At 36.5% G+C, this 20,703-nt stretch overlaps 1 protein-coding gene across 3 annotated transcripts in view; it reads right to left on the bottom strand.

The window, feature by feature from the left end:
• The window catches only part of USP9X (ubiquitin specific peptidase 9 X-linked), a 95,756-nt gene that overhangs the window by 12,040 nt on the left and 63,013 nt on the right, over positions 1-20,703 (bottom strand). Inside the window, exons 24-37 of one of the 3 annotated variants that reach the window (XM_021546153.4) lie at positions 19,248-19,373; positions 17,081-17,206; positions 14,268-14,434; positions 10,908-11,016; positions 10,173-10,319; positions 9,878-10,024; positions 8,861-9,083; positions 6,365-6,585; positions 5,781-5,971; positions 5,180-5,353; positions 3,135-3,276; positions 2,216-2,966; positions 1,637-1,760; positions 285-510 (exon numbers count right to left, since the gene is read on the bottom strand). In XM_021546153.4, coding sequence (XP_021401828.1) covers positions 285-510; positions 1,637-1,760; positions 2,216-2,966; positions 3,135-3,276; positions 5,180-5,353; positions 5,781-5,971; positions 6,365-6,585; positions 8,861-9,083; positions 9,878-10,024; positions 10,173-10,319; positions 10,908-11,016; positions 14,268-14,434; positions 17,081-17,206; positions 19,248-19,373 — 2,874 coding nt within the window. The remainder of the gene's footprint in view (positions 1-284; positions 511-1,636; positions 1,761-2,215; positions 2,967-3,134; positions 3,277-5,179; positions 5,354-5,780; positions 5,972-6,364; positions 6,586-8,860; positions 9,084-9,877; positions 10,025-10,172; positions 10,320-10,907; positions 11,017-14,267; positions 14,435-17,080; positions 17,207-19,247; positions 19,374-20,703) is intronic. The other 2 variants (XM_021546155.4, XM_085560208.1) reach the window with 2 other exon arrangements.

Raw genomic sequence — 20,703 nt, 5'->3', positions numbered from 1 at the left:
CTGAGACATTACTTCACTAAAATAACGACTTTTTTTTTTTTTAAGATTTCACACTCCCAGCTCAAAGCTCTCACTGAGCTTTCACAGAGATTTACAAATGAGGGGAAACTGAGACCTGTGACAGCAGTTCTCTTAACTGGTTGAGTTACATTCTGTTTTGTGGTGCAAAATGGGCTGTACAGCCAACACTGATGCATCTGCTCCAGAGTTTTACTTTATATTAAATGCTTATCATGAAGAAGCAAGAATAAGTTTCAAAGGCTTTTCATTAGAAAATTAAATACCTGACTGGAAGGTCCAGGAGAGGCAAAAGGTGATTGACATGGTCCGTCTTGCAATGAAAAATGTGCAATAAATACTATAAGTTTTGCAAATGCACCCCTCACTTCTGCACTGGGGCATTCCAGGAGATACTCAGAGAAGCGGTTTGAAACGTTAAAAAGGACATTGTGTGCAAACCAAAAGCGAACATTCTTGCTGTGACGGAGCAGGATGCACAGGGCATCATACCTGAAACAGGAGATAGCACAGTTATGACCAAATGCAAACATTAGGGAATTTTGGCAGACATGTTCTTTTGCAGAGTTTGAAGAAAATATGTATTAAAGGTGATTCCCAAACATTTTTGTTCACAAAATGATATGGAAGATATCCTTCAATTAAAAACCTAACACTTAACTGTAGCATTTTACTTCTATCACCCATAAGAATTAAGATAGCATTATACCCCCTAATTACTCCTCAAAGCAGGTCCTGTTTTGGCAGCCACCATTGTCTCTGTACTGGAAATGGGGAAAAGGGTGAGCAGCAGAGAACACAGGTGGATTTCGTAAGCTGTGTAAACAACACACAACTAAAAAAGTAACATAACAAGAATTTATAGTCTCATTTAGAGATCTTAAAAAACCCCACAAAATGAAAAACCAATACCCAAAGACTAAAATATCTGTTTCAAAGAGGGCCTTGCATTACTCTGTCCTTTCAGCAAGAATATCTGAACTCTTCTTGATCTTTTAATTTAGAAGGAGTAACTTAAGCTACCCTAAATTTGCCAGTATTACACAGCTACTTACTAGTAGCTGGTAAACTACTGGCCATGAATACCAGATTTTCTCTCCAATTTGACCAGCAGTAACCCACACTCCTCTCACCAGCAGAAGGACTAAAACGAGTAAGATGGGACTGTTTGTCAGTGTGGACTTGAATTACAGGCTCTGTAGCAGTGTACATAAAGTACTCTGCCAACAGTGTCTCAAAGATTATTACACGTGTTTCACGAACAGAATTCAAATATAAGCTGCAACAGTGGTTTGTAAAGAGCTTTGTTTAAAACTACTAAAACAATGTAAAAACCATTCTGAATTTGTGAGAAAACATAACCTGTTGGTTCTGTGCTAGTGACAATGTCCATTCTTTTATTCTTTTTAAAAGACAGACAAAAATACAGTTAAGCTGTGTCTGAAAATGAAATTTGAAGCTATTCAGATCAGCAGGATATTTTAAGGCTCAAATTCTTCCCAGTATTTTCTATTAAAATTTTTGCCCCTTTTCACCTTCACCATGTAACTAACTAAATGGAATCTTTTAACAGACATCAAACTTCCAAAACTGTAATTGTTTTTAAAAGACAAAATACCAATCACTAGCAGGGCCACGGACTATTTTCTTTGTATGAAATCCTGTGGTGAAGAGAAATCTAGCAGCAAGCTGAATACTAATCATAGTTATTTCTTCTGCTTCAGGCAACAGATGATCTTGTCCTAAAGAAAAATCAGAATACTCACATGTAGACAAAGTAAAAGCAATTTTTAATAATTTAACTGATTTCAGATTACTGTTTTGCTGATATGATGTTCCAATTTTAGGAGAAACTTGATCAAAATAGCCTTTAGCTTCTATAACGTGTAACGTGAAAATGTAAGCTTTAATACAGGTACCTGTACGCTAACATATATCTTTTACAAATTCAGCATCTCACTTCTGAGAACTGTTTTCAACAAAAGAGCCCTCAAACTTCAGTATTTTAACTTGATTTAGTACAGCAACTGAGTTATCACAGATGAACAACTCAACAAGAGGTATTTAACTGCAGAAGGACAAGAGTATTCAAAGCAGGACACACCAAATTTTCAGTGGCTAGATAAATCCTTGGCCACACAAACCAAAACTCTTCTTGCAAGAAATGAATCCATAATTATCACACTACCATACTAACCTGGAGGAGGGTTTAGGTAGACACTATTACAAGTAAGCAACTTCTTTATGAACTGGAAATATTCCAGGCTGTACTGCATCCGATTGTGCATGAACTGCACGTTCTGCTTGCGCACGCTTCGCTCGATGGCTGAGGGCATTTTAATCTGGTGGGGTTTAGTGGTGATAGCGATTTCTGAAATATATTTTATTAGTTCATTGTCCTTGTCTATCGTGTCCATGCGTTCGTAAAAAAGAATGTAAGCATTCCACCACCTCTTCTGGCGCCTGTAGGACATTCGCTTCATCATGTGATCAAACACTTCGCCCATGTACTCGCCCCCAAAACACTGATTTTTCATCTCTTCGTCGTCATCCATTTTACACTCTGTCACATCTCCATCATCAAATTTGTACCACCGGTTCTTCTCACCATCTCCACCATTCCTCTGGATAATGTAGGAGTAGTAATGTCCACCGCTGGCCTGGCCACTGTGCACAAGTACACCCACAAGTCTGTATTTTGTGCTCCCAGAGTGTTCATTTTCTGACTGCTCATTCTGTATTATCTGATTTTCAGGATTCACATCATCCCCTTCCAATTTTGCTACACCTGCCACTGTGTAAGGCTCCATGTCCAGTTCTCGTGGAAATTCAAAATAATCATTGAATTTGATTGCACATTCCCTTTCCCAGTCATAATCAAATCGTTTCAACTGGATTGCAAGAACTGGAGGCAACTTCTTAATCAACAAGCGTTTCACTGTATCCACCTAAGAAAGGACACGAACAGTTACCAGCTCTCATATTTCCATACTCTCACCAAATACCAAACTGAGTAATGAAAGGATGACTTTTATCCCCAAACATGAACTAAGACTGAATTTAGTACAGCTGTAACATCACAGCTGTACACCAATTTAATATATAAGGAATATTACCTTTTTGTTGCATTTTTCACAATGATATGCATTTGCACCTTCCAATAAATCTCCTTTAACGTACTGCTCCAAAGAATCAAGAAGGTTTTGGTGATTCCTTATATCTACATTCAGAGTTGTGAAGGATTCCTCACACTCGTACCTAGCAATTAACAGATAAATGTATAAGAAAGGTAGGAATATGTTCTACTTTTTACGTCTATCATGTGCTACAGTGTGTAAGCAGTGAAAGAACTAAACTATTTTTAACTGCAGCTTTCCTACAAGTACATTATAGTATCTGTACACCTTATTTTTATGGTCAGGAATTAGAGTGATAAACACAAATACTGCATCACACCTAAACACAGTAATTCAAAACAGATGCCAATTCAGAAAAACAAAACAAAAACAAACAAACAAACAAAAACCAAAAAGCCGTTTTATTTTCCATCTGAAAAACCTCGAATCACCATCTTCATAAAACCTCTTTGAATGTTTATGACTGGCTTTGACACTGTGTTCTGAATATAATCTACAAACAAATCTTTAGCAATGAACCACGAGTGCTTGAGAGACAACCAGTTGATACATCCTGGAAACAACTTTTTGTTTTTAAAGATAAAGAAGTGATGAATAAATTTAAAAAGCCACATCTATTCCAGTGTAACCCTGAAGGGCTTGTTTCCCTGATATGCAATCAAGCATTCAAAGGCTGAATAAATAAATATTTAGAAACACTTCAACCAACAGCAATATTCATTCATCCAATAAATAGCTTACAAAAAATATAGAAAGGCTGCTAATTTGCCATACACGAATCCACAGTTTAGTTACTATCAGTTCTCTTCTCCCTAAACTATATTTTTATTAATAAGTAACATTATGCAAATCCAGTAGAGTTCAAAAAACACAGAAATACTTCAGGATAATACATAATATCAGGAATGAATGGTAACTCCTGTTGCTGTCTGGATCTGCCATTTAATTTCCCATTGCATGTAAGGTGAAATCAGTGCTATCATTTTACCTTGCAGTATTTCAACTCACTTCCAGTCACTCATTGTAACCCATGAAACCTATGATGCTCACCTTACAAATTATTCTTATTCATACATTAGGTCACTGAAGTTGAAAAATTACCACAATAAAATCCATTTGTATAATTTTTTCCAGTATTTTAATTGCTAACTGGAGGTTAAAGGAAATGGTCAGCTTTCAAAATAAAGAGAATTTGCAATAGCAATGTACAGAGATATGTACTGTTAAAGAATCATACATGAACTGAACAGTAAGAAGGCTAACTGATAGTGACAGAAATAAACACAATAATAAAAAAAAGCCAAATGCTAAAAAGATTAAGTTCATCATTAAGCCATCCTGAATTTTGCATGCAATCATCCATCACAAAAAGAGAGATAAATTAAAAAGTCTGGGGAATTACAACTTTACAATACTAAGTTCTATTCCTTCATTTATCATCAAAACAGCGAGCTACAGACTTTCAGTCTGATTTGGCATAGGTGGTTTCTACGTGCCTTCTACAAAACTGAATTTCAGTATTCACATTTAAAGTTAACTACAAATACAGCAGAAGTCTTCAGAAAAAAAGATGAACTTTCTACACCACTATCCTTAATTACAGGTTCCATGGTGAGTATGAACAGTTTTACTCATTGGAACTGAAGATTTCTGCTTGGCTCAGCTCTAAACACACATTATGGAAAACCAAAGACAGCAACAATTGTTGGCCTGGTACTAAAACTTTCTACATTGCATTTGGTCTCTACAATTGTTTTCACTTTAAATGTGAAAAAGCATAATCTTTTCCTGTCTTGATCAATACACAATGTTTCACATACAATCTATGAAATAGAAACAATAATGATTAAGTACAAGGCACTTGTAGACAAATGAATGTTCAGCTGTAGAAAAAACAAGGCAGCAAAATCTATTAGCTTAAGAAACCAACACAAAAAGCCCACTCTTGACCCTAATTACTTTTATAAAGACACAAACATGGGTTGTTTTTCTATTAAAAAAATATTTAAATCTTCAACACTTACCGATGCGGGCATCCTTGACAAATCTTCTGATCAGCAAAGGACCCTCCTAAAACTTTACTTAACATTGCTGGATGGCCCAAAGCTTTTAAAGCTTCATCTAAACTGTCCACCAACGAATTAAAAAATTCTAAAGCATCGTGTTGTTCACGTAGATTTACAGGTTCACCCCAGAGTCTGAAAATGAAAGCACATTTTGTCAAATAGTTTTTGTTTTGTTTGCCAACAATTTATTTTGGAAAAAAATACTGTTCAAGCTCCTAACCCCTCCTCCTTAAAGAGTCAAACTGCTGGGTTTTGATGTACTACACTATCTGTTGTTGTGACCATGACACTTTCTGGTAAGTAGAAACAAGCTCTTGTGTATAATTTCATACTTAATTTGAAGTCTCACTATCAAAAACTGCTAAAATTTGAATCACCCTGCTGTAAACTTTAGTTTATTATTATTATTTCGTTTATTAACAGACTTCTACAGAATGGTGAAAAGGCAGATAGAGCTTCTGCTAATTTACACTTTACATCATTGCCATTCTACTGTGATTATTTTTGTTGCACTTCAGTGATCCAGTGAACCAACATCAATGCTCAATTTTCTACTTACCTGAACTGTTTCCAAAACCCTCTTGGTACATAGTACTGTAGCCTGGAAGCTGCTAAATGGCCAAAAATTACTTGGAGATGCCTCAAAACTCCAATATTGTATTCTTTTCTATCTTCAGTTTTGCTCAGTGCTGGTTTATCTTCATACTGATGTGGATAACCAAAGACATCATCTCGTGGGTCAACATTGCTCTGAAAAGCAGAAAATTTGTGCAATTCACTTTCAGATGTAGCTGTCTAATAGTTACTCCTTTGTTTAATTTGACAAGCTAAGGTGCTTCATACTCAGCTGAAAACCCAAATACTGTCTTTGTTTGCATGAACAAAGTTGTGGTGGCAGGAATAAGGTATAGTGCTCTCCAGTAGAAATGTCTGAGAAGGAATTCTGCCAACCCTGCCACATGGATCTTCTGAGGTGGCCCTCTGGCAGTGAATCTATTCAAGTATGAAATATTATCCCAGTTTCCCCAGAGGTATCAGTGGAAATCAAAGTGATTAAGTAGCAACTGAAATTTATTATAACCTTTTCATTTAAAAAAGTAATAACAATTTAAAGATTAAGTTATTTTATATAATTAAATTTACCTCATTGTCCTGCTTTTCATCCCCAGACATGTCATCATCTACATCACTGCCTGTGCCTTCTATTGCAAGAATCCCATTCCTGATGGCTGGAATCATGTACAGCTGCTGAATGACAGAATTCATGTAACAAGTGGCACCAGCATTTTTCAGTCCCACAAATCCCTTTGGTGGCCGAGGCCCAACAGGTGGCAGATATTCCCATTCTGTGAGCGCTTCACAAGCTAAGAGGAAACAGCACAAAGTGGTCAGGGAACTGTTTTGTTGTAAAATAAAGAGGGCATCAATGCAGTACAAAGAGCAGTTGCATAAAATTATTCTTAGTTTGTATCATACTGCAATTTAATAAAAAACAATGTTCCATAAGAAAATTTGCTTTTGCTAAAATTAACACAATTTCTATGAAGGACAGTTCTATCTGTAATCTTATTGTAACATTTTCTTCTACTGCATAACTAAAGAGGTGGTCAGGCAAAAATTTAGCCAATTTATACATGAAACAGAAATCTTTCCTCAATACCAGCAAGTTTCTTAGCTGAAAAATTCAGCTGAATGAATATGGAATATAACCAATTTATACCTTCCAAAAATTATACCACTCTAAAAAATTTACAATCCTTAAAAAAAGTATAGAATTTCACTTAAGCCTCGCTTCTTCTTGCCAGGATGGGAAACCGTTTTAGCAAGTGCTATCTATATAACTTGATATATATTTTTTCCTCCTGAGTCTTCTCTTTCAGGTCCCTCAGATCTCTTCAAGAACATTTACTATCACCTAAGGTAACCTGTTGTTCTGTCTGTAGTTTAACACAAGAAATTCTGATATAAGAGAGCATGCATATTTATTTACAAGCAGATTTGGTATATGAATCCCAGACTATGCACAGTTCACACGTGTTCTCTCTTCTGACATACCACAGAGATCTGGTGTTCTGTTGTGCTTATCAAACACCTCAATGGAAGCGAATGCCATGAAATCCCCCTAATTGTGAGGTGGTAAGAAGTACAGTACTTCCCAACAGAAAAGGGTGAAGGAAGAAGGATGAGGCAGAGGGGAACACCATAAAGCTGCCCTTTTAATTAATTCATCTGAGATGGAACTGAACAGGAAGAGTGACTCACTGATAGCACCATACAAGCAAGTAGCTCTGACAATCTGAGAGGGAGTGGACAATTTCCACTTCTGGATACTATTTTTAGTTGCTTATGGTTTTGGCTCAACTCTATGAATTTAAACATCTGTTAAATCACTCAATGGTTTAGGTTGGAAGGACCTTTAAAAGATCATCTCGTCCAACTCCCTGCCATGGGCCAGGGTATCTTCCACTAGACCAGATTGCTCAGGGCCCCATCCAACCTTGCCTGGAACACTTCTGGGATGAGGCATCCACAACTGGGCAACCTGTTCCAGTGTATCAGCATTCTCACAGTGAAGAATTTTTCCCTTGTGTCCAATCTAATTCTATTCTCAAGTTTAAAATCACTGCCTCTTGTCCTGTAACTACAAGGCCTGGTACAAATCTTTTTCTCCATCTTTCTTATTGGCCATTTTTAAGTAATGAAGGTCACAATAAGGTACCCCTGTAAGCTTCCCATCTCCAGGTTGAATAACGCCAACTCTCCCAGCCTTTCTCATCATATGAGCCTGGGTTTCCTTGGTTTGATGGTGTTTGGATTTTGTTTGGTGGTTTTTGATTTTTTTCCCCCTTTCCCTTTGTTAATATTACAGCAGAATGGTTTCAGTTTCCCTTTAGAGCTGGAGAAAATATCCTCCTGCTTGATCACTTTTAAGAAATGCTTTTTTTATGACAACAATAATCTGTGCCAAAAACAAGCCTTTTGCCATTGTTGTGAAAATCAGCCCAAGTTTCATTTGACTATTGGCTTTTGAAACACTAACATTTGCAAGTTTTTGAACACACAGCAAACACTACAACCTTTCCCCAGTGAGAGGGAGAAAGTTCTTTCAGTGCAGAGCTGTACTGAGACAAGGTCAAAAATGAGCCTGAAAAAGGAGAGAATGAATTCAGAACTAAAAAGAGAAGCAGGACAGAGGAACTGTGTCTGTGTGTGGACAATGATGACAAATCATATGAGCAACCAAGAAACTGGCTCTAAAACTAAACTGAAGATACCTGTTGAGGCTCTGGGATTAGTTAGCAAGAGCCTGTTATGGTGAGACAGAAGTAGAAGATACAGACAGAATAGGTTCCTGGGAGCTGGTGTGGACAGAGGGAAGTACTTAAGAGATTGGGACAGGAAGGGTCAGGCTGTGACTGGGGCTGGAATTTGGATGTAACCGTGGAATGCAAGTCAGTATATTTACTGCATAAAGAAAAACTAAGACTACACTGGCAAACTGATTTTGCAACATTAAAAGCAGCCACAAACCATCAACAAAAAAACTCAGCATTTGGTTCAGTGGATAATACAGACAAAACCTATACATGATATATACATTAAAGAGTAGAAAATAGAGAATTAAAAAGTATTACATACTAGTGATTGCTGTACCTATGTAATACATTTCAGTCAATGTGTCTACTATCTGTTTGAGATTTCGCACACATCCAACTGCAAGTGCAACAAGGAGCTCAAAGCCAGCATTAATAGTAGCTGGTGAACTACAGACTGGTATGGCCTGCTCAGCAGGCAATTCTCCATTTCTCATGTATTGTAGATAAACATTGGATGCTGGAAAGATGAAATCATCTATCAACTCCTGGAAAAAAAAAAAGACAATAAATCACCTGTTACCCTGGAAATTATTTTATAAGGGAGTAAGGGTTACTACATAAATGAATGTCTAGAGAACCAGAGGGGTATTTAAAAAAAAAAGAAGAGTAAAAATTGAGACCAATAGCACAATGAGCTTTTACATTTAGAACAGAAGAACTCCACTCTAAAGTGGCTCCCTGCAAACCCACCTCCCCAGTGTAAGTTAAATCTGTACTGTTATTCATTGGTAAAAAATTTCTTTTGCAAAACCAGTATTATCTACAAAGCTCTTTATCAAATTAGTGCTGAAAAACCAACACTCCTGCTCTATAATATCAGAGGTACAAAGAAAACACGTCTGATTAAAGAGATGCTCAGATGTGATACATTTGTTCAAACCTGCCCTAAGCATTAATAGCACTAATTAAGAGTATGTGCAAGGAAGTCATTACAGAGGTAATGAAGGAAAGCAGTCCCCTACAGTACTATCCTGTATCTAGCTCACTATTGTTGTGTGATGTTTGTCAAGTACTGGAATACAGCAAGAATGAGAATGTTAAAAACACTTTATGAATGAAACACGCAATTTTAAAAATTATTTTTATCAAGAACATTGATCTCCAATCAAAATCATTTTATGGATACAGCCCACAAGATGTGAAGCTTCTTTTTACTTACTTATAGATAGAAATAAACAACAAAAAACGCCAAAAATCCACCACCCAAAAAAACCCAAAAACCCTAAAACCTCACAAAAACAAATAAACCCCCTCCAGAGGTCAAAAAACTCCAACTTACTTTAATGAGATTAGCACCTCCTTTTTCACAACCAATATGGTATTTCTTCTCAGGTGTCTGGAATGCTAACAACTCTTTTGTTACTCCAAGGTGACCCTCTAAGATCGTTTCTTCGACACCTGTTTCTCCTGTTCTTTTTACTTCATCCTGCCATTTAAGAGAAAGTTAGGATACTCCACACAGCAAACATTAAGCTCAGAACTGCAGTTTACAAGAAAGTTTACAGTTTTGCAACAAAAACATAATTTTCAGGAATAAACTGATAATTATCAGTTAATTAGATCCTGAAACTTACCCTGATTCTCTTAAGCCAGTCAATTTCATTATTGAGAAGAACTTCAGCATTGGGTACATTAATATTACTGTTGTAAGCATAGTTAAGAAGATGTCTTAAAAGGGTGAAGTAGTCTCCAGAATGCTTAGCTCTCTCTCTTGCAGTGCTCTGTGCAAATCAAAAGCAAAGAATTCATGCAAGCTTCTACTTACAGTGCAACACCAACATATTTCCCCTAAATCTCACAGTAAACAAAAAAGAAACCAAGTGTAAGGTAATTTTTAACCTTTCAGAAGTATTTAGCTGCTAATGGATGACTTCTATATGACTTCTAATTTCTATACCTCAGTGGGAGAAAGAAAACCAAATTAAAATTTTTGATCAAATGTTCAAGACAGCCCATGAGCATGGCGAGCTGAAAAGCCCTGACAGGACCAGTAGGAGAAGGCACTAACTGTAGGTATCTCTCTAACCTGCTAATGATTTTTATTTAAAGGTTAACAATCACCAGAGATCAAATGCAGACATCAAAGCCTATTGTTCATGTTCTTATCAGAAAATGCAAGAGTCCCTTTTCCCCTGATCTATCTCAAATGGAAATCATCTCTGTTGCTTGTCAGAAGCAATCTGTAGGTCAGAAGCAATCTATATTGTAGTGACTGTTATTAATACCAATTTGTCTTTTCTTGCAGGTATTTTATCCTATTACTTTTTACACGCACTTTCATACTGAATACTTTATCTCTGAAAACTTACCCCTAGAACAGTAAACAGCAGGGTAATGAAGAAAAGGAGAGGTCTCTGTCCCATGCAACACCTGGTAGCCATTAAAAAGAATTGCTCCTGTGCCATCTGACGAACAGTTCTGGAAATAGTTTAATAGAAACATTAAATTCGATCTCCATTCCAAACAGGACATTAATTAAATTTGTGTTTATCTGCTTAATGCCAGGAATAGTTTAATTATTCCCTACCCATCATTTTATTTCTCCTTGCAGTGAAATTTCAGATGCATGAATTATATTACAAAACCTGTTCCACAAATCAAATATTCAAAGGTACAAGAAAAAGAAACTTATGAACACCTAACCACCACACCTTTGCAACTGACAGCAAATATTGCATAACACAACGATTTGCAATCCTAAGTAATTTTTTTTCCTAATCAAGCACCAGTTGTACCTGGTAAGGCAAACCAGAATTATTCCAGTAAAACTGCTTTTATGTGTCACTGCAGCAGTTTGCTGAGAATTTTTGAAGTGATCAAAATTTATCATTAGTAAGATGTGAGAGATGATGACCCTCCTGAAAATTCAAGTGGCTATAATTAGAATAAATTTTCCACCTTAGAACCTAATCTAATCACTAGAGCAATGCAGGGGAATGGCTAAGCTTCAGTAAGAAAAAAAAAATAGGGCAAATCCTTTTCTTTGATGTTGTAGGATTAATTGTCTGAGCAGTATGTCTTGTCAAAACTGTTAGGAACAACTCTTTTTGTGTGGGAAGAGACTACAAATGAATCTGAATGAATGATTTAATGAAAGTATCTCAAATTATGAAAAACTGAGTTTTGCAATGTCTGTTTCGTGTGGCTCTCTGATTTGTGCCCATGGAGTCAGGGTGAAAAGCACACCAAAGAATCCTATTCCTTTCAGAGCTTTTTCATGTGTGACTATGATTTCAAAGCCACATTAGGATGACCTTGAGGTGAGAGCAAAGATGCATGTGGCTGAGCACCCATCTCTGCTACCATGCACAAAGCAAAGTGCACAAGAAGAAGCAATCATGCAGTGACATTTCTCCAGAATGTTCTCTGACACTTCTCCAGAATGTTCTCTCAGCTTCTAACAATCTGTGGTTCAAGAACACTACCAAGAGCAGTATCGCATGGCCCTCACTGGACAAGTTCATGAAAGAACCCCTCAAATCACTTCCAAACTGAAGGTTTGCACTGTTTAAATGTTATGCTCAAGAAGGTCTTATTACAAAGAAACACAGCTCTCCATTTGTTCTCCCTTTGCTACTCCTGATTTTAAGGGTCTCTGTAGTATTCTCCTCCCAGCATTCATCTCTCCTCCAGTATGAAGTGCCCCCAGCTATTCAGCTGCTCCTCAGATGGAAGTCATTGCAGAGCTTTGATCTCCCTTGTCACCCTTCCCTGATCTTTGCAAGTTCTCCTACTCTGCTCTTGAGTTGCAGCAGACTGTGGGGTGGGGCTGGTCTGTTTTGTTCTTTACAATAATTGACATTTTATGGCGTCTGATTGCTGAGACGATGTTTTTGTAGAAAATCTCACAGAAAGTTATTTTAAGATACAATCCTTCAAGTACTTTGGATACATCACATAGACACTCCTCAGCTCTGTGCACTTGAAGGCAGAATGAAATAGACAAAGGTGATATTTTCCTACAGTGAGAAATGTGACCAATGTGACATGCCTCACACTGTTATGTTTCTGAGTATTAAGTCTTTGAACACAAGTATTACATTTCTGTGAAGCTGCAACCATCTAAGAGCTCTTAAGGAATCATGAGAGGGATGCAGCTGCCTGAGCACAGGCATCTCATGCTGTTTTAGACACATGATGACAGCACAGAGCTGGCACACGGGACATGAGCTGTACAATGAACTCACACTCAGCAGGAGGAAGAGCTGGAAGTCAAGCACCTCCCTTTAGGCTGGCAACCTGAATCCTGCTCTACTGAGAGCTCCAGGACACAGGTTTCTGTTCAGTTAATAGAAGAAAGTCTCTTCAGTGGGTCTAAGTGCCATTGCTTTACACCAGCACAAAGAATTTTAATGTGTTTAGGCCACATACATGTGACCACCAAACACTTTGCAGAGATCAGCAGAATACTTCTGGGTTCCAGGATTATTTAGAACTAACTGTTCGCCTATCTCCTCTTAACTAAGCCAGTCTTGCATTCAGAGGACACCTCTACAAAATCAATTACCTTGTAGGAGAAAAACTATTCTAGCATTCAGTATTAAACATTTTTCATTCTGTTTCTCAGTTTAGGTAGCACAGATATGCTCTGAGAAAACAGAAGTCCCAGTCAAACTCTAAAAGGCAATCCATCTGATCTTTTCTAGAAAATCCTATTTGTGAGATCTGAACTGGTCATCTTCTTTCTTTGTCTTTTATGGTGCATCAAAATTATTCTCACATGCATATTTTTGCTCACATTGTTCTCAGATGGAGCATAGGAGATTAGAGAACAATAGCTGTGGAAGGATATTCAGAGTTCTGTTTGGTATTTGCTAAACTTTCTCTGCACTGCAAACACTGATTTGTTTCCACATTAATTCAGAAGAGGAACTTTTCAGCAGCTTAGTTCAACTTCACCATCTTAATTTACAAAGCAGTCTTCTGTTTCCACTCATGCTTACGTTATTTTATCATGTAACAATAAACAGTTGCACCATTCTAAGTGAGATTATCATGTTTGTCACAAGTTTTATAGGCATATGAGAGAAGTGGTAGCTTCCTGTACTGACAGTGTTGACTATTTTTCCATACGATGAGTGATACATGCAAGCTTCAGTGAAACTGAAAATTCAACACCCTACACCACACACAGGCTGCAAACTAATAAAGCTTGTGGTATTTCTGGTAAGCCTCCAGTTTCACCAATGTTTGCAAAGAGTTAACTGTAAAGAGATGCTCTGATGATACTTGATTCTTTCATTAAGGCAAATATTCCTAAACATAAGACCTTTCAACCTGTTTATCTAGAAGTCAAAAACTCCAAAACATAGATTCTGCTCAAATTCTGACCCCATTTATCTGAGAGCACCATAATCTGACTCCTTTTAAAACATACTGAAAAAACTTAAGACACTACTAATTTCAGAGCTCTCTCACTTCTCAAAGAAAACTTTGAATATTAATGAAACAACAGTATCATAAAAAAATAGCATTAACTCTTTAGTAACAGATCAAAACACTGTCAGCCAAGTTTAATAACATATTAACAACTTTCCACCTGGATGGTTTCTGAAAACACCCTATTGGGGTGTTCATATCACAATTTCAAATGGGCTGAAGCCACTGCTCTGCGCTTAGGCTTTATATTCATTTTGAATTGTAAAATAATAGATGTGACCAAAACTTACTTGCTGTGACAGTGCAATAGTAAATCAATGATAAATGTCTGCCACGCCTTCTCTTTGCTGAGTGCATCCAGTGCCGTTGGAATCAAAGCAAAGCACAGGGTCATCACCTCCAGAGCTTCACAGCAAACTTGCTCATCTTCCATGTCTGGTTCATTTCCTGCATTTGTCTGTGAAAACAAACAAGAGTGCATAAAGTGGGTACAGAAAACAATCCCAAGAAACCCAACTGGCTCCAAGGTATATCACTGAACACAAACACAAACCACAGCTTTGTATACTAAGTGATGATCACTGCCAAGTATTTTATGCACTCAGATCTGAGCCAAAGCACTATGTGGGATGGCTTGAGCTTCCAGAATTGTGCTTCTCACAGGAGGATGTCAAGCATGAACTTATGGAGAGAGAAGTTAAACAGGACAACTGCAGGCAACAGTTACATCAGTTAGTACTGTTGGGAGTTTTTCTTGGTTTGCATCTGGTGTTTTGTTCGGGTTTTTTTGTTTTTCTCTACCGCTCAAAAAATGGCATTTAAAATTTGGAAAACTCTACTACTTAAACAGAGAAAGGCTATAGTACTGTATAATTAATTCATCAATCCAGTTTTACAAGGCTTTGACACTCACAACTTATTTGACCAGAAGCTTTTTAATATTGCTAGAATTTATTAATCATTTTGCTATTTTTCAGAAATATGAAAGAACTGTTCAACTTTTAAACGTAGCTGCTGTCATGATTTTTGACACAGAAAATAATAATATTACTGCTAATTGGTGAAGAGGTTACTTCTTAAACTAAACACTTGAATGAATTGAGTTTATTTTGGCATATTTTGTCAAAATAAATACTTTGAGAACAATGGCAAACCCTCTGCTCTATCTAGAAGTAATTATGTTCAAGAAGTTCCAAAGAAACTGAATGTGAGCAGGTCTCAATTTATCATTTACAAATCATGAGTGCAGGTCAGCCACATTAACTAGAGGCATCAAATATTTGTTTTATATGTGGAAAGGTATCAAGATTAATTAGGCAGAAAGAAGGGATTACAATGCAGAGGAGAGAACTAATTGTGAACAGGCCAAAATATGCCTCACTCTGGCAACAAACACTATTTTGTCTATGCACAATAACTAAAAAATCAGAGACAGTCACTGCACTGCAGCAGGGGGATGTGGCAGTTCTGACACAAGATCAGAAAGCAAACGCAGAATGCCTTCAGCAAGTGCAGAACTGCACCTGCTCTGCAGTGAAGCCCTGCTTAGAAGGGAAAGTTCTTTCTGCACAGCTGCAGAGACCCAGGAGAAAGGCAAAGTGCATTTTACATTCAGTGAAGTACTTCTCTGCACTTGGGCACCCAGAGCTGGGGGTCTGTATATCCTTATATTTGATCTTTATAAAGCCATCATAAAAATTGCTTCCTGTGATCTATAACCAGATAACAGTTCTCTTAAACTGTGTCTTTCCTTCCGTGATATTCTTCTATTTCTAGGATACTTTCCTCTCTTTTAATGTTATATTAACAAAGGGTACTTTTTTCCCCTTCTTATTTCTTCTACAATTTCTTCCTCTTTTGAATTTCCAATTTTTCCCCCTTCAATTTTTATTACCCTTTTGCATAGTAGAAACCAAATGCAGCTGCCATTTATTACAGATGTCCATATAAGTGTCAATAAGAATAAAAAGAAAAAAAAAACAAAAACAAAACAACAAAAATTAACCCCACAAAATCATGTGAAGGATGAACAATAATGCACAGCTTAGATTTCACCTCTTTTAGAACTTCAATTACCTCAAGATATTTTTACAGAACTTAACTGTAAAATTTTTACACAGAAAAATGTTAAAAAAAACACATTAAGGTCTGTTTTCTTTTAGGCATACATTCTCTAGTGCACTATTATGCTCTTAAAGCATCCCATATATAGATATAAGAGCTTATCTTCACATGCCTGGACTGGCACATGAACTAAATCATGCTTTATATGGAAGTATTACCTAAAAAAACCCCCACAAACCCCCATTTATTTCTTGAAGAAGTCACAGTAATAGAAGCTAATGGAGAGGTGTTGCATTTTGCTGAAGTAAATATCCTTCTTTCAACTGACCATTTAAACACAATAGCAAGTACACCAAGAATTAAGCTCCCTACATATTCCTTTTCCTTTCACACTCAGGCAAGTATTGATGAGTACTAAACCTGATTTTACAAGACAAAAATAGGAAACGCTTTTTTAAAATCACTGTCCAAATCCGGATTGTTATCTCCTGTAACTGTAAGCAACATTACTTAATACAAGATGTGTGATAATCTTCTGATACAGAACTCCCAACTAGTGTAAAGCACATGTGAATCATGAATAAAAGAAGAAAAGCCATACAGATTTAGCAATTAAATCTTTTTCCCCAATGCTTCTTGCATCACTTAGCTCTTCCTTCTCATTTTAGAGTGCACATATGCCTTGAATCACTTCTGTAGAACAGACCTTTTAAGTCTGAGGACTAGACAAATTAGCCTTGCAGGAAATGCTTATTCCTTATTTAAATGCAGAATCTAACTGTGCTGAAAACATGTTACAGCAGTTACAGAACTGGTGCGTTTTTGAACTCACACCACATTCAAGTTACATTTCACCAGTTACTGAGGAAAGGAATTTGGAACAGAAAATTAAGCTGTGTTATGACAGTGACATACTAGACTGAAATATATCATTGTATCCACCTAAAAGGTCATCACACTCTAAACCTGACCAGGTCAACATTCCCCTTTGTACAAAACAAACAGTAATACAGAAAAGTAACTGTTCAGGAATTCTTACCTTTTCATAGATTTTACTAATTTCCTCATTTGAGCTGAAAACAAGCTGAACTGATCCACAACCTGATGCCCAAACGATTTTTTGTACGGCCCTGATAACACAGATGTCAGGGATGTATTTTGAAGCCTGAAAAAAAAAGATAAATTAACTAAAGCAACATTAAAATACAGCTGCAAATAACACTGCAATGGATTCTAAATTCCTACAAATGTATTTCACAGAAAATTTAAGATTTAAAATGTTAACAAAGATTTTTTTCCTTAAATGTAAAACAGATGATGTATTTTGAAGAGTATTTATACTTCACTTATGTAAAATTTAATTTTTTTAAGTAGGATGTAGGCAACTCTGGTTTTAAGACTTAACAGAAACTACCAATTTCAATGCTAAAACCTTCTTTATCTTGGAAAAAAAAAAAAATAAAAAACAAGGAACCACCAAGCATTCATCTGGAGGCAGCCAGACTCCTAAGCAATGCAAAAAGTTGAACTTATTTTAGTGTTTCTCCCCATGCTAGCTGATAGCCAGCTTGAACACACTGATGCTATCAAGTATGATGATTATATAAAGGGATTGCTTCATGTTCAAGACACAGAGGGTTGAACATGAATAAGAACACAGCTCATGGATTAAATGAATGCAGAGTCACTCTTCAGTACTTTGTGCATGGTCTGAGTTACCAACCAGTAGTTTCTACTGATATACACACATTACAAAACATATTCCAACTGCTATTATTTATGGTTCACATCAACTTTCAAAAAAACTACCAAACTTATCTGAAGTCTGTATTCAAAACAGAATTGTCCACAAAACTGGTAATCTCTAAAAGCAGAAGGCAGACAGATGGATTGCAATTTCATCTTTCCAATGCTAAGACAATAAAAAAGGGGACTCTTAAGAAGCTGAGCTAGTTAGGCATCTGCATCAGGAAACCTGAACAATGTGCATTCTTGTACTGATATGAACACTAACAGTATTTCCAAGAAAAATAAAAGGTATTTTATATGTGTTATAAGCAAAGCAACCTTACAGCAACAGTATTACAAGAAAAACAACAGTTTTTTTAAATCTCATTGAAGTTTCAAAGTCTTTAAGTATCAACATTTTTAAAAAAAGGTGAATTATTCCTCTCTGTGCTAGAGCCTTCTCTTTGGCCTATGGAAACTATGACAGATTTTTTTTTTAATTGTGTGATCCGTTATAAAGAGTCTTTGACCATAAAACATGAAAAGGCAAAAAAACCTTTCTAAGACAAACTACAATATATATGAAAATTGGATCTATAGCAGTATTCATAATTTCAGAAAATTACAGACAACTCTTCCACAGCAATACTGTTAAACACGTTCAGATTTTGTTTGCTTTGGTGTGCTTGGTGAAAGAAAAATAGTTTATTTATTTATTAGCAGGCCTCTAGGAAATACAAAGGCAGAATTAAAAAACCTTTCCTCACATCTCGCCTCAAAAGATATTTCTTCTATAGAAGAAATTTCTTCCATAGAAGAAATTTGATTAAATCAGAGTTGAATTGGCTGATTTTACACCTGTGGATGCAAAACCACCACTGATGAAGGCAGGTGGCTAAGTCTTGCAGTGCAGCATGTTGTGCTTTCTTTAGACACTGCCCTTTGTTCTCAAAGGATAGTGAACTTGTCAACACCAAGAACAAGAATATAGTAACATCTTCTATCTAGACATCTCAGACATGTTTTGGAGATAGTTTTGCAGATATGCTATATGTACAGAAACACAGTATTTATGGCTTCCACCCTGGAAACCAAGGGATCCAGATGTACATGGGAAGAGGAAGATAAAGCAGTCATGATTTTAGCTCCTGCTGAATTCAGCTGAATTCACTGACATGTTTTATAACAAGACTCCTGATTCCAGATCTAAATGGGCTTTGGCCACACCATACACATAAGACCACTATGTTTGCAAAGCACATTGTTTAGCCTTACTGAGGTTTTCATTTGTGTCATTAAAGAATCTTCAATATATAAAGATAAACTGGCAATGATTTGAGATTTTTCTCTTTCATACGACCATTAGTTAAACATTTTAAAAGGAAAAATCTGTGTCTTACAAAGCAACAAATTTAAGGATTAAGAAAATAGAAAAGATGCTATAAGGAAAAAGGTGATACAGAAAGGAATTCACCAACCTCATCAGATATTTGCTGTGCAAGACGTATTGCTACATTTCTCAGCATGCATTCTGAAGTTGGATTAGGAATGTTTTGTAGGGCATTTTGTAGCACCACTGCCTGGTCATGCGTAGCCTGGTTTATCTGGAAGAAAGTATTTCTCATGCTTACTTTTACATGGGAACAAAAAAGCAAAAAGATATGAAGATCTAAAGTTACTTGGAAAGGTTTGGTAGAAGTAGATAAGACCTTGGAAGGAAAACTACTTTGTGCAAAGGCCAACATAAATAAATCTCCTCATTTTTTAAAAGATACCATCACACCTGAAGACACTATCCTGCAGTGGACAATCACAGAGTTCTAGTAGTCAAAAGGAAAGGCACTTGCTCAAAACTTACTAGGTTTGGGGGCTTGTTTATTGATCAGATTACTTCAAGTGAACAGAATTTTCAGAATGCCTCCTTCCCTTTCAGTAGATGTGGGAAAGAAAGGGTTTGGTCAAACACTGGGTCTCCCTCTGGATTAGGTAAGAGTGTCCAGACAGAATATGGCTGCAGTTTTTAATATACTGAAGTACATTTTAAACATTTAAGTTACTCTTGAAAAATTCTGTTCTAAATTATCCCTCCTGTTTTTTATAATATTTTCAAAACAGAAACAGCAAGACAAGTTTTTGGGGTTATTTTTGTATTGGTTTGAGCGTAGATCCCTCTCTCCTTAGTCTGCCAGAGCTCCGTAGTTTTTACAAAACCTGAAATGGTTCTTTCCTTCTCACAGAAAAACAAAAGACGGTGTGCTGTGGTTACAAATTAAAACAGAATAGTTTCTTCATTGTCCTGTACCAGTTCATTCAAAAAGCCCATCTCAAATGCTGCTCAAAAGACACACTGTAATGCTGCTGTGTAAGGTCTGGTGTTGGTCACATCCCTTGTTTTGTCAGCTTCACTAAGACACTTGATTTAGGGAGCAAAGTTACAGAGCCTCCACTGAAGACTAACAGCTTCCAGAGTCAATCGGCTATTGGATGCTATTGGAAGTAATCAACAGCAATCTATATGGGATAAATCAGTTCTGTGTACCAGAACACTGTATTTAACATTATTAATTCAACCGTTTATGAAAACAAGGAAGAAAGTAACAATTTAAAAAGTACTAGTGACAGCAGCAGACCAATAACTTAAAAACTACAGACACATAACCTTAGTTGCCTCCTTCTCTTAAATATTGATGGAAAGCCAAGACAGAAAGTTATGCTTCCAACAAATCAATTATTATTAAATCAGATGTTTGCATTTCTAAATAGTGAAAGTCAGGAGCTGTGGAAAAATGTTACTATCTCCTAAGAAGTCAGCCTAAGTCTGTTTTCTACAATACTTCAAGACTCAAGTGATGCAATGTGTGTTCCAAACTGCTTTTTAAATAACTGGTGTAAGAAAACAGGGCTTTAAAATTTCCTCATTTTAAACAGATGAAA

This window comes from Lonchura striata, chromosome 1 (assembly GCF_050655825.1).
Source record: "Lonchura striata isolate lonStrDom1 chromosome 1, ASM5065582v1, whole genome shotgun sequence".
Taxonomy (NCBI): Eukaryota; Metazoa; Chordata; class Aves; order Passeriformes; family Estrildidae; genus Lonchura; species Lonchura striata.
Note: the sequence above shows the minus strand (reverse complement) of the source record. Positions and strands in the feature narration are given on the sequence as shown.